The 18395-nt window shown below is 38.0% G+C and overlaps 1 protein-coding gene across 1 annotated transcript in view; it reads right to left on the bottom strand.

Annotated features, from left to right (window-relative positions):
* Window positions 1-18395, bottom strand: part of CTPS2 (CTP synthase 2) — a 77903-nt gene that overhangs the window by 17225 nt on the left and 42283 nt on the right. Inside the window, exons 14-15 of the mRNA XM_074159617.1 lie at window positions 2246-2342; window positions 122-177 (exon numbers count right to left, since the gene is read on the bottom strand). Of these exons, the coding sequence (XP_074015718.1) occupies window positions 122-177; window positions 2246-2342 (153 nt within the window). The remainder of the gene's footprint in view (window positions 1-121; window positions 178-2245; window positions 2343-18395) is intronic.

Below are 18395 nucleotides of genomic sequence, written 5' to 3'. Positions count from 1 at the left end.
TTTTGGGCTATGTTTATGTAAGAAATCTCCCATTGGTTTTAAGGAAAATTGCATCTGCCAAGAGAAACACAATTTGCTTAAGCTTTAACTTTTGAGCACAAAGTACATGAGTAGTGCTTACCTCATACCGATGCCTGTGTCGCTCCTCTACAAACATTTCATCACCGTAAAGTTTCCCTGAATATACAACAAAAAAGATGTGTTGCAAATGTGTTGCTTTAATAGGTGTTACAACTATTTCTTGTAATCTAAACCTCAAAAAAAACTCACATGTAAAACATAACAGGACACTATTCACCTCACTCCAGCTGTCTGTTTTACAGAGGGATGACTAGTTTATTTTAATTTACTGTTCCCTGAGTTTATTCAGGAACCATATTCAGCATTCCTTCAGCAGAAATAGCTTAGGTAGACTAGAGTCTGAAGGCCATGCTTAAACTAATTTAAATTGTAAAGACCAGAACAAAATAAAAAATGTTTGAGTGAACAAGCAACATAAAATTGTTGCAGGGTTTTACAACAGTTGTACGCAAAAAATGCAGTGAAGGAAGCCTTTTAGTACCGTCTGTTCCATTTTAATATATTATGCATGGCAGCTGGCATAATACCTTTTCTGACAAACAGAGAGTATTGCTCTTCTCCGTTTTCCTGATCTCATTACCCAAATGACTCTTACAGTCCTCTGAGCCTAATCTGGAACACTCTACATTGCAGAGCAACAGGGAGTAGGTTAGAGGTATGCAGTAAACCAGTATTTAATCACATCTCTCATTTAACGTCATAGCTCAAACTTTGCTCTCAATTTATCCTAGTGTCATTAGGATTACTATCTCGATTAGGGGTTGGTACAAGAACAAGACTGCCAAGATCTCCAAAAATTGTAGAGTGATAGTACTGCGATTTTACAAAATGTGATATATGTGTTAATTTTAAGGAACCACCTTTTCAAAACCATTATTTCCATTCAAACTAAAAAGCATTAGGAACAGGAATCAGATTTCCTGAGTAAACTACCAGAGCTTTCTAGGAATCTTTGACAAACAGAGTCATCTAAACAACTCATAATAGGAGTCAAGAGTTACAACACGTTGATTTTTATTAACTTTTCCATAAAGTATATAGGCCACAGAACAACTTGTACATTGTGCTATGCATATCTGTATCACACCTAGGGAAAGTATCACCCAGATCAGTCAGATCACAAGCACAGGCATTCCCTAGAAAAGCAGATTTTTCACTAAATGGGCCTATGTATTACACTTTGGTCTCCTGCTGAAGTAGATGTCGTTTTTAAAAGCTCGGAAGGATACATTCCATAAGTTCAACATAGCTAAATATAGTAATAGCTCAGATCAATGTCAAGGGCAGAGCAATAAAAGAAATATGCCCATATTTATCGATGGACAAGAAACCACTTTACACTTTCAGCATCACTTATATTACTACTCTATAATAGGCTGATTAATAGGAGACAAGTATTACTTCAATTTTAAAATACATATAGATCAAATTGAATCTTTTGTTCTATATTCTGGTTGCTTTTATCTTGCCCTTTGAAGCATGCTGTTACAGCAAATCATTTTCCTCTTCTACAATAAATAATTTGCTTTCACAAAACAAGACTGTTTCCAGGGCTGGGCTAGGCCTAGGACAGTGCTGGATTAGAGACTGGAGTTAAGCAGAGCCTGACTATAATTAAAATATAAACTAGCAAACGCTGTCAAGAGAAGGTGAGGACTAAGGCATTGAGGCCAGATGTCATTTAAGGCTGAGGTGTACTGGCAACAACTCTAGGGAATGACAAGCAATGTTTAGGTCTGGCAAGAGCATGATGGGTAGGAGTTTGGGTTAGTTCTACCAAAAAGCTTCAAGGGTAGAACAATACGTCCTATCAACTCATAAAGAAAATAGGAAGAAAATGTGCTGATCTTCCCAAGAAAATAATTAAATAAACCACCATAAAATGCATTTCAGTTATCTAAACAGTCTCCTCATTGTTAATTTAAAGCATTGGACCCTAACTGATCTTTTCACTGGGACTTCCAGATGTCTCTCATTTCTTTCTTTATGTCCTGACCCTGGATAAATGTATAAGGGAACAGGATCATGAGCCTGGGGAAGCTGCCACCCAGATGCTTGCTTGAGGTTGTAGTCCTTTAACAAAATGTGCTTTGCTGTTTTTGCTTTGCCATGTTACAGAGTTCCTATACAAAAGGCAAGTCACAAGAGCAGAAATGTAACTTACTTAAAACAGAATTTTGTGTTTTGAAAACAGTCCTCCTCTTCCCCAGTCTCATTGTTCCACCCATATCTCCAGGATTGTGTTCTGGCATGTCAATAACCTGTAGAGAAAAATTGTTTAAACACTGTTTCATCCAACAAAGAAAAAAATTACGCAAGAATTGTTTGACAGGCTGTATGGATTTATAAAAAGTAACAACATTTATTTTTCCTCCAAGCATTCCCAATTATGACTTCTCTTTGGTATTCCTAATGCTTTGTTCTCAGTACTGGGACTGTATAGACAGAATATTAACTAACTGGTGTGAAACTTTTTCATTTAATGTTAAGATCAACAAAAGCAATTTATTAATTCCTTAATTTATTTTTGGGGGTGAAAAGAATCTTTCTTTTAAAAAAAACACCAAAACATTAGCAATAGGATAATTCTGCCAAAAGCTATTCTTGGTGCTATAAGAGTACATAGATTTTTAAAAACCAATAAACTCATAGACAAAGAAAATCCACAAAGTGATAAAGACATCATCTCTGAAAAAGTCAGTCTCTGAACCACACAGTGATAGAGGCTGAAAAATTATGCTGGGTAAATATTCCTGTACACTTGGCCCTTTCTTATACTGTTCTTCATATACAATGTTCTTTCTTATGCTAAGAGGCAGAAAGCTGTCTTATCAAGACAGCGGAACTCCTCTTTTCGGAAAGTGGGAGAAGAGAAGGGCATGGAGAAGCAGAATGAAAAGAGAGCACTTGTAACAAGACTATAATCTAATGTTGTAAATATGGAGTACTAACAGAGGTGACTCCATCGTGTGCTATTTCAGATCATATTTGTAACTAATTTATTGCAGGGAGAAAATGGAAAAACCTCTCCCCCTAATTCAGCTTTACTAAAGGGTTTCTCAAATTGCCTAAGAATCCACAAAATAGTGGGTTGCCTTGTATGAAGAACATGCTATTTAACATAACATTTAAAGAAGTGGATATACAAATACTGGTTTTGATGACTGAGGTGGGTGGGTCAAATGGCTGCCACATGGGTCAAGTGGAATCCAGGATGGTAGGATTCAGGGGATGTGAGAAACAATGGCTTACTGGGAAGGGTGCATTTAGTTTTGCTCAGTTTGAAAAATCCTGCTGGGTCTCACATTCATGTTTAGAGGAAGTCTGTCTCAGAGAGGTAAAAAAGCTCAAAATTGTAGAAACAGATGAGCTGAAACTATGACCTACGTGCTTGTATTCACATATACACACTCTGTGAGGAATACAATTGACAATGAAAGGTTCTAAAAATACAAATATTCACACATATGGGTAATCTGGAATTGGATTTTTATTAACCTTAATTTGCCCTCTGGGAGTAATGAAAACAATTTCTGATGATACACTTCATAAAGTGAAGTTATTCAATTTAGAAGGGATGGAGGAAAGTGCTTAGCCTTTGGCCTTGTGCCAATGCATTTCAGCTGTGTAATTATCTCAGTATAACCTTATACCTTCAAAATGTTATTTATAAGCTATATACTCATTATAAAATGTCACCAGCAGAAGTTGTGATCAAACCAGTGGGATATTACAAATCCCCTAATTACCTCCCAAATCATGAAGGTAAGGACTATGCAGCACAGTCAGCTAAAAAAATCCCACAAACTAAAAAAAAATAATAAATCATTCAGTACATCCTTATTACTAAAAAAAAAAAAGAGAGAGATTGTCTAATTTTACTTTATTTCCTTCCATTTACTTTCACTTCTGAAGTAGTTGCCACAGAAAACCAGAGGACATCAGAAGCGCTTAGAATGTATACAGCAAACTGTGTGTATATGTCAAACACTCTTGATCTTCTGAAATCAAACGTGTTCCATGAGGTGTTATTTACTTGCCTACACCCATGCTACAGATAACCTTAAAGTTGTGCTCCTGACTCTTGTCAAATGGAGATGAAGTGCCAACAAGCAGCCATCAAGTACTTCAAGTACATTCTTCTCTTCCAATTACAAAAATTTCACTTTATCAGGTGTTTAATGAATATTTGCAGATGACAACAAAAACTATGGGGAGGGTGGGTTGTTGTTTGTTTGAGTTTTTTTATGTTTGGAGGCTAATAATTAGCCATTCCTTCATTCTCAAAAGTGTATCAAGCACCTAAATACTGTTCCCTAACCTCGGCTTTATATTTTTCTTCCTAAAAATTTGTGGCAGGATGTCTTGGTCTAACTTTGCTAACTGAATCACGGTAATACCCAAGTATTTATGGTCTACCTCCTTATCAGAAAAAAAAAAAAAAAGATTTCACTATTTTCCCCTTCCAGTATTTGCTGTTCTAAGATACTGTATCAAAACATTTTGAGAAGGAAGCATGGTGATACAATGAGTGGGATGGTAACTTCTTGAAGGACGTTGGTGAGCTCTTAAACTCCTCAACTAAAACACTGGATCCAAATGAAGTGGACCTGTCTATGCAGTCCATGGCAGATTTCACCAATTTACTGCGCTTAAATGTGTTCTCCAGGAATACTCAGAAACATCAGTTAGAAAATATATGGCCTCCTTCATTAAACAGAGTGTATCAGTTCCAACAGGTTACAGCCACACTCTCAGTTCTTCCTTCTTTCAGTAGGCAAAAACAACTACTGGATCCTCATGAGTCCCACTAAAGGTCTAGATAATGGAATGGAACGATGCCAGGCTGTGAAAGCACAGCTTCATCTGCTCTGCTGAGGGCTTCTACCACCCTTTGGGTCAGAACTCGACATGGGGCTGCAAGGCCAATAAAAATTCCAGTGGAGAAATGACCTCACAGGGAAGATTGGAGCATTTTTCCTCAATTAATCTTTGCCTTCTAAAAGACCTGCTTCTTTGCCTGAACAGGTACGTTAGTGTGGTCAGGGGCATATATTCAGAAGAGGATCCGACCCTTAAAACTTTCACTAATGTCTATTAAGTCTTAATTGAGGTGTCTTTTAAGAAACACTGCATGATACAACTGCTCCATCTTATTTCTATCTGTGGCAGATTTTCTGCCAATACGACAGTTATACTGAGTTTCAAGATCAAGCAGATTACCATGTGTTCATGTTTTGCTATTGATACGTGCATTACAAACCAGCTCTTCATCTTCCCCAAGATTTTTAGGTTTAGGATAGTTAGAAAATAGACAAGGCTTCAAATATTAATTTTTATAGTCTGGTGAGGAAAGGAACTACTTATGAAGTAATACCTCAGGGATACTCTGACTCTGAATCTTCCTCTTTGATCTGTTCTGTGGCTCTGATCAACTTCTGCAACACAACTATCACTCACAACCCTCAACGTTTATATATTACATGAGGCTTTCTACAACAAAGTCTGTGCAAGAAGCTTTTGAAAGCAAAGTGCCACTGCTGCCCTACAGCCCACCGACAGTAATAAGTTTCAGAAAAGCAACTCATATTATGGAAAATTTTGCCATATTTTACAGATTTTATTTGATCAGATAAAAGATGAACCTTCAAGTGGTGGTTATTTTGCACAACTATGCAACTGAATATATTCTTCAAAGAGCTTATGCTTCCTTCCACAGAATAAATCAGCTCTTACTATGCATTAGTTCTTTGAAGAGCAGAGAACAGCACAGAACAGGCACCACAAGCAACAAAAAAGCATCAGCAGAGAGGGTGCAAGAAGAGATAAGGTATTAACTAGGTCTTTCTTACACAAAACTCTGAAAACTGCTAACACTACAGGGATTTTACAGAGAGCATGTATTACCTGGCAGACGGCCAACATGAAACAAATCACGAATCACTCTGACATAACACAAAGCACATTCTAGATATAAAACAGTCTGATCAGTATTTAATCATGCTACCAATGAATAGTGACTTTAACTACCCACGAGCTGCAATCTTCCTTCAGAAATCTACTGCTTGGATCGCTTCACTGTCATTTGGAAACATATAAAAGTTAATGAGAAAACCTCTCAAGCTCAGACACTCAGCAAAGGCCCTGAAAACCCATCACCTATCATTTTATTAATCATCCCAGGACCGTTAAGTTTTGTCTTTGTTTTGCCTTGCGTCCTGCAATCCCATTTTGAGGAATACATCTACCTTGATTCCTTGCAGGGGGGAGTTGTTTATTTGGGTTTTGTTTGGTGGTTTGGGTTTTTTTTTTCAGGGGAGAGGAAGCAGAGAGGGAGGGAGGGAGGAAGGAGACATTACCTGATTTGAACAGCTCCTTGGAAGTCAGCTTTGGAAGAAGGTTTTTAGGTTTTTTGCCTTTTTACTCTGTCTTTGTCTGGTGAGCAAATGATTTGTCACTGCTGAAAGAAATTGCTATACATGCAAGCACTGATCAAAGCATCAGGAGAAGCCCCGACCCTAAAGATTAATTGAACACTGTAAAGAGGTTCTAAGACAGTACAGAAGAGACAGAGGGAAAGACAGAGGGAAAGCTGACAGGAGCAGGAAATACAGTGACAGGTACTGATGAACATTGATCCCTCCTGAACACGGCTATGAAAAAATCCCAGCAACACAAACTGACAAGGACTCAACCCAAACTAGAGGAACCCATTCTTTCATTGACTCTTGCATCATTCCTCTGCAGGATTAGTCAGTACTTGCTGGATTTGATCTGATCGGTTTCAATCACCAGTTCATCAGTAAACAGACCCAGCCACCTACAAACGGGATGTTTATACTAACATTTTAGAAACAATAGTACAAACATTTTAAAGAAAAAATTGACAGATGCAACACTAAGAGGGGTACAGAAAGCTTTCCAACGTGGTGAGTAAACCAAAAAGCCACTCCCCATTCACTCAAAAACAGTAATTTAACATTTTCAGTTACTGAAAGAAGGTGCAAGGATCACATATCTGCCAGACGCCCTCACTCCCTTGTACCCCAAAGATATCCTAGTCCCAAGCAAACCCCATCATTGCCCATCTATCTAAAGCACTCAACCCTCTAGGATGAAACAAGTTGCCATAAAGCCACTTGCAGATTTCAGCTTCCTCAGTGCTCCATTACTCTGACTGAAGTAATGTTTGTTTTCAGAAAGATGAGCAGCATAATGTATAAGATCAAAGCAGAAATCATCGATAACTGGTTCATGCAGCTACATAGCAACATGAGTAACCAGTTTGAACAATCTTGTCCTCTACTCTCTTCACTAAACTACAGCACAGTATCCAAACATTCCAATAAATATCAGTATAATTATAATTTCTCAAACTCTTAAAATCCCATACCATGTCACTGCCAACCATTTTCCAGTTTGGGCAATCCTCTTTTCCAGAGATTTGTTGTTTCCTATTTTAGAATTAAGTAATTGCCCTAGAGCATTTATTTAATTAAAGCCTAAAAACTCTCTAAGAAAGATTCTGCCAGAATAAGCAGAAATTCTGATACAGAACATTTTGTAACATTTTCTTCAGAAAAAGTCATAAAGGGTGTAACTCCTTTTTCAAACAGTGCTTACTCACTCATAAGCATAGTGCAGTGAACTGAGAAAGTTAATGGAGATGTTGATATGCAAAACCCATATAGATATTGCTTAACAGCATTTTAAAACTCATTCTAGTTATTCCAATCACATGTCTCAGAGTCAGCTTAAAGACTTAATCAAGTGGAAATTTTCAGACTGTTAGTGCTAGCGAAAAGAACAGGGTGAGACAGTGCTTAGCTATAGAAATATGCCAGAGTGCCAGTCATGCCATGCCAGGAAGTGCAGGATTTGCCATAGACTTGTATAACTAAAAAGAAATAGAAGAGTTGGACTGGTCCAGCTCACATTACAATTAATTACCAGTCACTAATTTAATTTCAGGAAGATTAGCACGTCTGTAGCTCAGAGAAATCCTTCCCTTTCTACCACATACATCTATTTAAAAAATCAGAACTCTGTCACTGCCTTTGAGGGGGACTTCTCCAACTGAAACTGCTAGTAGGTGAAATTTCGCCCTTAGCAAATTCACGTAAATCCACGTATCAGAGGGAGGAAGGCATGAAGCAAGTCTGTGTTTCTGAGCATTCTAAAGCAGAGGGAAGAACCTACAGAAGGAGACAGAGCCTGATCCTCTCTTCATCAAACATCTCAGCCACAAAGATGAGATAACAAACCCCAAAACATCCCCCAAAGATGGGGATAAACAAACACAGCCCAAGATTGTTTAAACGGTAGTACGCTTGATGGTCTCTGACTCAGAGAATTATTATATCCTACAGGCAACTGCCATGAAGACTCAGCCACAGAGAAGCCACAGAGAAGCCCCGCTAGCTAAGCTATGCAAAGTAGCCAAGGAGACATGAGATTGTCCTTAGTAGAAACAAAACACAGCACGTTTTACCCTCCAAACTGTCCACCTTGTTCTGTACTCCCTCTACCCTCAATTACCACGCATGAGCGAGCATCCATTCCGCTTCTTTCTCATTCATTAACAAGGTAGCATTAGTTAGGATATCTTCATTATCAGTTATCTCTGCCTTAAGCAAGCAAGAGAGAAAAAAACATTGCTTACTTCAAAGAAAGTAAGCAGGAAAATTGCTTACTTCAAGTGCTCACTGCTCCAGACCCTCATTGAGGAGAATTTCTGGTATCAGCTTCCAGGCAACACTCAGTACCATGACCCACACTATCCTAGTATTTATTGAAGAAATTCTGTTCATTTGCCATAAAAATCAGTATCTTCATAGGGAACAGGAGGAGAACTAGCAACTGTTTTCCATCCTATTTCCCTAATGTAATCAGACCACTTCCAGACTTGCAAGCAAGACTGCCTGGATTCTAACCATTGATTCTTCTCACAGAACAGTGTCACCAATCATCCTGATACCCTGTCCATCTTCCAGATCTGCCCAGTGGTGATTTGATACTTGATGATCAGAGATGCAGAAACTGAGTCATTTCTTTTAGAAGGGAAGCAAGTGGGCAGCAAGTAGAAAATTTTAGATTGACCTATTTTAATTTTTATTCTAGTTGGAAGGTACTTTTGTTGTGCTATAAAACTTTCCAGCTAACTTAAGAGCTTAGAAGAAATCCTTGCAAAGGTCCTGGATCAGTTGAAAGAATTTTTTTGAGTAATGTATCTCAAATGCTAATCAGAACAGCAAACCATGGCCATTTTTTGTAAGTCATCCTCCTTTTTCAGGCCTGCCAAGGCAGGTGCAGAGGCATGTTTGCCCCAAATTTGTTGAAATTGTGTGTGTACGTGCTAAAATATACCACTTGTTGCAATGGAAATAAAATACATCTGTGGACATTTCTTTAATTTACTGGAGATGGAAAAGCATCCTATTGAAAGGACAGCTATTTGAACAGAAGAAGTAAGGTAATGATACAATACTGTACTTTGATATTGAAAATAAACTGGAAGTCTTTGAGTAAGAGTTCTACTCCCAGAGGAAAGTAAGACATACAAATGCTATCTAGAGCTTGAAATCCATGTCAGTCGTAAGAATACAAACCTGAATTTATTTTTTTTTTGTTTAACTTCTGTTTTAGAAAAATGGCGTTACTCTGTGATTCAGCCTGATAAATCATTTTTACGTAATCTGACAACATATGACTGATTAACAACTTCATGCATACAGTTTAAGATGATTGCACCAATTAACATTTGTTACTGTACATTTGGTTAATATATGACTAAAATGAGGTTTAAAACTGAAGGGAAAAAAAAGATACTATCACATTGCTTGATACTGTCACAAGAAAATGCCTTATTTTGAATTTGAAGTAAATGAATGAAACAGAAATAAAAAAGTATTCTAGCTCCATAAGGACTTCCGTGCTACAGATAGGGTAGGAAGCAGCCCGTTACCAGTCTTTCCACAATTAGGATACCATGCTTTGTATCATGACCAAAGATTAGTGGCAGACCATGAGATTTAACGATTGATTGATCAGCTTTCGAAACAGACACCAGAATTTAAAACACGGCACTTCTACATTGAGAATTCTCTACCAGCTGAACTAAATCTCTAATAGGTGAGCATTTTATGAAAATCAGTTGAGAAGAAGGAAAACAGAATATACTTACTCATAAAAAAAATCCCTAATGTTTAACTCATAACTTCTAAGAACAAAAAACCCCACAATACAATCCAAGATCCCAAGTAAAGGCAAAGTAGTGAGAAAATATCTTGAAATGCTTTAAAGACACTGCTGAGCAAATATGTTAAACTTCTACAAGGTATTTTGCAGGTTGTGTATCTTTGCAAAAAAATCCCACTGAAGTTGTAGACAACTGTAGACAGTTCGTGAAAGTAAATGTTACTCTACTCCTGGTGCCAAAATCCTGTGCCAATCTAATTCGTTTAACAAGCAGCTCAGCTGAGTCCACCCTGCAAAACCACGCAAAACAACCAGCTATTGCCAACCACTGTAACCTTTAATTGAAGCAATTTGTTCTGACGAGCAAGTCTATTTTCTTTTCAACTCTTTTTTACATTTAAACTGTAAATTTATTGAAATGAAGATAGATATAGATAATGAAGAAATGTAGACAATGAAAGCTGGAGTAGTTCTCATACTCATTTACATTATAGTCATGCTTCTTCCTACCTTGCATCTCCTTTTCTTTGTTTCCGTTTTTGCGTTTTGAAATGGCATCTCACAAAGGATCACAACCAGGAATAACAAACACTGTGCAAGCTAAAGTAACTGGTTTTGGAAGGCAAGCACTTTTGCTGTTTAAACAGAGATTCATATCTACTATGCAGATATCTTGTAATGTTTTATAGGCATTTTTGTATTGCCCTCCTTCCCTCTTCCCCTTTGGAAGCTTTTGTTTTGCTCTAACTCCTGTTTAAATGTCATGCCAGTTCCCTCGCCTCTATCACTCAGTAGCATTCTGCTTCCCATAACAAAAGCATACAAAATAAAAGGACCTATAGAACTGAAGTTGGCCACCCCATTGCTTAGTGGTCCTCTCCTTTAATTTATTAATTTGAGACATTCTAGTAGTGACAATCTTATGGACTAATTGTGTAACAGACATATTATAACAGGCAATTTCTAGGCACAAAGTCTCTGGCACCACAACTGTAATTTTAACTACTACTACTTGTCTTCCATGGCATACCCAAGACAATAAAAGTACCTTGTCCTATCAAGTCTCTCATGCCTGTAATTTGGCCAAAATAACAGAGAAAAACCTGAATGCTGGATATCACATTAGTCATACAGAATGGACATCTAGTCCCTTAGAAAGCTCTCTAGCAAAGAGTTACGGGATTCTCTTTCCCCCACAGAGTAGTAGAGAAAGCAGTAGTGGAGATTACTTTCATGAGTCGTTATCCTCCCTCCCACACACATCATAACATTTCTCATTCCAGCTGGAGAACTGTAAGAACTAAAGCAAGTGCCATATATCATATGATGGTAATCAAGGTACTGACTTTTTATTCTAGGATTTCCTAAGAATGCTGTAAACTATGTAAGAAAAAATAAAAAAGACGACAGCATAGATAGATAATTACAATGATACAACGTTAACCAGTGAGATTATCTTGCAAAAAAGTACCTTGGCATTTTCACTACTGTCTATCCAACATAACATATCTCACCAGCTTCAGAAAACCAAAAGGAATTCTATATATTAATATCATAGCAGAGATCAATTATCTTAATTGCCTCTGCCAGCCATTTCAGGGATGCTTTGAGTCACAAGCTGTACATTACATTTAATAGTTTCCTGCTTCCACTCAGAAAAGCTTCAGCTGGCCAAAGATCATCTTGTCTGGAAGAATCTTCATTCTGGTAGAAGATTTATGACCTACAATTCAAATCCTTTTTATTTCAAGCAGAAGCTACGAAGTCTTCCTTCAGAACAGAATCCCTCCTGTCTTGCTTTGTCTGTTCTGCCTCCTCCAAAAACCTGGTAAATATCACTGTCCAGATCTTAAGTTAATTCTGCAGTCCTTGTGATCCTCCCCCTAGCACATTAACTCTATCCCCCTTAACTTCAAATGACAAGAATTCTTTGAAATTTGCTTTCCTTAATTGTCTTTATACAGGTATCAGGGGTCAAGTTCAGACTGTGTTTAAAAAGATAAGTGCCTTGACCAGTTGCATCCATGCCACCTACATCGGCAGAGCTCAAATGTTAATCACTTCCTCCCCCAACAAAGCACCAGTGAGCACCACCAGCACGCTTGGATTCAGCTACAATGTCCAGAGTTAACATGACAGTACAGACATAGCTGTGCAGCTCTTGTTTGCTAACATCATAAAAACAGAATTGAAAATCTACATATTCATTTTTAGAGATGAATATGGTACACACTTTTAAGATATAATCAGATAGGAGGAGATACATACAAGGAAGAAGAAGAGAAGCAGAGAGGATGTGTGCATGCATGTGGAGAACCATTAGCAAAAAGACCAGAAAGAAGGAGAAATGATCTTCAGATTATTTCTCATTTAGCAACAAGACGGTGAAAGCCTACAGGAAATATTTTACCAACATTGTTTCTAAGAATGTAACATCTATAGAATAATGTCACCTTTATACTAGCACAAATCAAATAAGCATTTAATGAACGTGACATCAGATGAACACACCCAGCATAATTCAGACATCCTCTGTGAAAAGCGTGGGTGGCCAGGTACAGATCGATTCAACAGATAATCCAGTGATCCACTCAAATGCTACAACTGTTTACCAAGCAACCAGCAAAAGATATTGCCACACAGCAAAAGTTCTAGCCTGTGTCACCAGCTGGCACAGCATCACACACAGCATTGCATCTAGCACAGCAGCCAGCTCTCATACAAAACAACACAGAACTGCTACAACCTCACAAAGTAATCAGTTATTTAACGGTGCCCATAAAAATATCATTTTTATCCTCCCCCTGCACCTCTAATAGTTTGTGTTTCCAATGGCAGAATGAAAGTTAGGGTGCATGAGAAACAATTTCTAGTTAAAAAGCACAAGTCTACAGAGAATCACTGTCAAATCTAGTTCTGCAAATGCAGTTCTGTTGTTCAGTGCGTAACTGCACAGTATGGAATACCATATAAGCACATAAAAGTCAAGGATGGGAGGCAAATCATAGAATCATAGAATGGTTAGAGTTGGAAGGGAGCTTAAAGATCATCGAGTTCCAACCCTCCTGCCATGGGCAGGGACACCTCCACTAGAGCAGGTTGCTCAATAAATACAGAATTAAGGAAACAGAAAACCTCATTTAATAAAAAAAGATCTTCCTTTTGGTGGAACCTTTGTATTATTCTTCTACCTTGCTTCCAACAGATAATTTGATAGTAGGATATGTTTTAAAAATAAAACTTTGGCTAACTTTTTTTATTTTTAAATAAAATTATACAGTTCAGAACATAATGAACAGACCACTCACATCTCATTAAATCCACCCTCCAATACAGCTACGCAACCGATCTGAATTGCTCAGGTTTTTCTTGCCTGTGCACTTTTAGGTACAAGTTCAATTCCAGTTCTCACTCCTGGATGTCTACAAGGCTGTTACGAAAAGGGTGGAAATCCTCAGCTTCACACACCTTCTCTTTGCAGGTATCAAGACACTTTACAAAGGCAAGTGTGATTCATTACCTCCACTTGGTATGAGAAAAACAAGGCAGATTAAGTGATTTGTTTAAACCGCCAGAACCAGGACTTCTGTGACACCTGATCTTGCTCCTACAGTTTAGAAACAAGGCAACTAACAATACAGAAACTCACACATTTCCAGGTGAGCTTCTAACAAGGCCAGTGCTGTAATGTAACTTGGTCAGTTATCTAGGCAGGAGAAACTTCTATGGAAATGGCATTCATAATATTGAACATGATTTCATATCGTTTTCCACACGTGAACTGCAGTATACAGGTAATCTATTTCATGTTTCCTATCTTCTTTTTTTTTAATACACAATTTCCACAAGCTTGTTTGTGTGGGTGTTTTTTTGGGGCCAGGGCTGTGGAGGAGGTGCTTTGGAGGCGTTATATTCAGCAACATAATCACAGTATTAAGGGATCTGGACAAACCCCTTCCATATTTACTTTATTTCATTGATCAATATTGCATTTTTAACTTGTCAAACAGGACAGCTGTGAGGAACTAGTTTACCACAGTGCTTCCAAGTTAGTCCCTGTCTGTGGGAATCACCTCACATAACTTTGGCTGCATATCTTTCAAATAGATAATTTAAGGGGCCCGCCTGAGTGCTCCTCTCTATAGAGAGCAGAGCACATCCAGAGGCCAACAGATTCCAGATGGAGAATCACACAAAAACACTTGGCAGCCTGAAATCCTCATCTAAGCCATAAGGCAGGCAGGGCTGCTCTGCCCCAACACGTACAACCTGCTTGCACAAGACGGTTTTGTGAATAGCTCTTCCACATCCATACTTCGACAACACTATATATAACTCCCCCGGAGCATCCGTAGTTCATACTGAAGTGACACACTATTCAAACATATTGCAGCATTACCGAGACAGACTTGGGCATACAGCCCTCCATAATATGAATGTTCTCTGCTTGTTAAATCAGACATTGACAGATACTCACCTACGTCCACTTCATCCAGAAAATTGTTTTGTACATAGCATAAATTTCCATATTCAATTTAGAATTAGTTACAAATAATGCCTCAGGTAAGTACTGGAAAGCTCAAAGACTTTCTGAAAATGTAACATGCAATTCTATTTAGAAAAATCCTTCTTATGAAGAAAACCTTAAGAAAGCAAAAAAGTGGGAGGTTATTTACAGCAAGAAGGCATCCTTCACAAAAACTAAATCTATGTCCAAATGAAGATAAACACAAATACTTTTAAGTTGAATATATAAACACTAAATCATTAGTCTGCCCTAAAATAGTCGAGAAGCAACTTCTAAAAGGCATCAATAACTAAGAGTAAATGATTTTTCATTCTTTTTCATTTAAGGTGAAAAATCTGACATTGTAGAGCTAATCAATTATCAGGATTAAAAAAATAATATAAAACTCATACTCGAAGCTATCACCATGGCATAAAAAAAAAATGAGCATTTCACTTGTGTGCACTGTCAAGGAGTTTGAAAGACATGCACAAGCTAAAAGCTTTCTTCATGGGAGGCTGATGTGCCCATCTCAAATTGAATCATAGAATCATAGAATAGTTAGAGTTGGAAGGGACCTTAAAGATCATTGAGTTCCAACCCCCCTGCCATGGGCAGGGACACCTCCACTAGAGCAGGTTGCTCAAAGAAATTTTCTGACAAAGAGTCCCTCTCCGGCTCCCCTGTAGGCCCCCTTCAGATATTGAAAGGCTGCTATGAGGTCTCCCCGGAGCCTTCTCTTCTCCAGGTTGAACAACCCCAGCTCCCTCAGCCTGTCTTCATAGGGGAGGTGCTCCATCCCTCTGATCATCTTCGTAGCCCTCCGAAGTGTTAAAAGAAGTGCTTACTAAACAAACAGATGAAATAAGGCAGTAAAAAATCAATGGAAACGGATGGTAATCACTCAGTTTTGACGCAACTGAAGTGTGAAATAGCTGATCTAGTAACTATGGTAAATAACCTCTCAGCAGCCTTGTCACCCAAAGACTCTGAAGTCGCAAATGCTTCAGAGGAGATACAGAGATCTACAGACTGAAACACCTCATCTACTTGCCATGCACCCTAGAAGAACCTTTAACAAAAATATAGAAGTAAGGGGCACCTGGGCAGCTTTAACAGGCTGGGACACTGCCAACAAAGATTTTGTAAAGGGTGGTTGTCTGTCTGTCACCTAGCTATGGAAGTTCTTCAGTGGAAAAGTACATGGGTAAGGGAGATTTGGTTGATAATCAAAGTCCACTTGGATTTCTAACAGACATTACCAAGGCATGTAAAACATGTCATCAAAGATTCTTATAAAAATCTAAGCAGCTATGGGATTAACATACACAAAATACAGTTAAAGTACAAGAGTAGAATACAGTTCAGTTTTTCACAGTGGAAGAAATTCACTAGTAGAGTTGAACAAGCCTCTAGGAATAGTACATTTAACTTATTTGATAAAAAGCAAAAAGAACGAACAGTAGGTGACAGCCTGCTGATGACACCTAATTTACTGAGGGTAATAAAGATGATGGCTTACTACAAAGAATCATGAAAGGACCTTCTGAAACTTAGTGATCAAAGATTAAAATGTCAGGTGAAATTCAGCAGAATCAAATATAAATCCATGCACATGGGATAAAACAAGCTTAATTTCACATCACAGTTACAGGCTTTGAGCTCATCACAGCTCCTTGGGAACAGGACCTTAAGACTACAATAGACAGTTCTATGAAGATGTCAGTTCAACACTCAGTAACAGTCAAAAGCTATTCAACTTTATTAGCAATTACAAAAGGAAAAAAAAAAAACCACAACAGAGGGGATCATTGTAACACTTCTTATGTTTGTGCTGGCAACAGTTTATATTGGGCAGTTTAAGTCTTCCAGTCTTCTCTGGTGTGAAAACATCTGAGCTGTAAGTTGTAGGACACGAGAAAATATACTGGGGAAACATCACTTTACACCTGCTCTACAATTACTCATAGATGACAATGGAGACAGGTGATGGGCCAAATGGGCCTCTGATCTAGATGGAGCTGTGGTCTGATCCAGTGTGTTTTTCTTAAGTAAAGGCAATACCATGACGTGCACTGGAGAACACCAAACACATTTCCTACGTGTGATATAACCATAGGTGTGCTCAGTTCACAAATATATTTCATCAGTTCAACCTGGGTTCCAAGAGGAAAGCAGCATTCTTTCTTTTAATTAGTTACCTCAACTAATGGTCCTCCCAGTGCTACTTGTCACTTGAACTTCAGGTTTTGTTAATTTTCAAGGACATGGTGGATGAAGAAGTTAAATAAAGTCACTGAAGAAGGAATTTTTAGAAACTTTTTCGTTGTTTCCTTAAGTAATGGCTCTCTAATGCCCCCAAGAAGACAGAGACAATACGTGTCACTTAAATTTCAACTCAGAAAACACAGACAAAAAGCAGTGAAATTGGGTGAGAAAGTGCTTATATAAATATATTCACCACATAATGTTGCTAATGATACTGAATTTCAAAAACAGTATTTTATTTGGTGTTACAGAATTCATATCATTTCTGTATACTGTCACTTACTATTCCAGATTCACAGTGAAACAGCAAGACAACACAAACCTTGTAAAAAATCTAATTATCTCTACTTAAAATGGATTATTTTGAGGAAGTTTAGAGCATTTTTCTGCCACAAGACAAAAAAGTTTTGCACGAAGTCAAGCTGTGCAAGAAGCAATGGTTGCTGATCTGTGTTGTTTGCAGACACAGCATGTCTGCTGTGATTTGTCAAAACTTACTTTTCATCTTACAGATTGAGCAATACTGAGGCTTTGGTATTTTTGCCAGGCTCTTGGGCAACTGTTGGGTTCCCTTCTCATCAGTGAAGACCAATGTTAACAGTTTCATGGCAAGTTACATCTCGGATCCCTATGCAGCCTCTCTGTAATTAGCCGGGCCAAATCATAATCCCAATGGAAGCCACAGCTAATTAAATCCATATTATCTTTTAGCCACAATGCAATAATCACCAAGTGGCTTTATACATATATTTTCATTATTTTCAAATCTATTTTTCCAGATTCTTCATAGCTAGATATTATGGCTTTTTAACCCTAGGGTGTGATGGACAACAGAAGGTGAGTATGTAGAGGTGCTGGGAAAAATCAACTTTAGTAACACCTCAGAAGAAAACAAATGTTTCTCCTTTTTTGATGTTTTAGCAGTTACGACATACAAAGGCCACACAGCATGCAGAGGTATCTTGGGCTTATTGGAACAAAGGTCTGTTCCAAACTGATGCTAGCCTTAAGGCCAAGCTCCACATGGCACCTGGTGCACACCCTTACAAGCTAAAGACACTTAAAACTTCTTTAGAAAACCCCTTCCACTCTTGATTCTGAATCTTAAGAAACGTCTTAAAGCTGTAATTTTTTACAGCTTAGCTGTGAACTTCTGTGTATTACAGGAAAGAAAGAAAAGCAAAAATCAAAGCCTTTCTGTGTTGAAGGCAAGACTAGTCACTAACCTAAAATAAATGAAACTGGAGGTTGAATCTTCAATTCAACTTACTTGATACTCAGGTTCCTCACCAGCACAATTGACAAGTAAGTTATGATTGACAGTGATAATTTGTTAATTTCA

This window comes from Numenius arquata, chromosome 1 (assembly GCF_964106895.1).
Source record: "Numenius arquata chromosome 1, bNumArq3.hap1.1, whole genome shotgun sequence".
In the NCBI taxonomy this organism is placed as follows: domain Eukaryota; kingdom Metazoa; phylum Chordata; class Aves; order Charadriiformes; family Scolopacidae; genus Numenius; species Numenius arquata.
The sequence above is the reverse complement of the archived record's forward strand: the minus strand, read 5'-3'. Positions and strand labels throughout refer to the sequence as shown.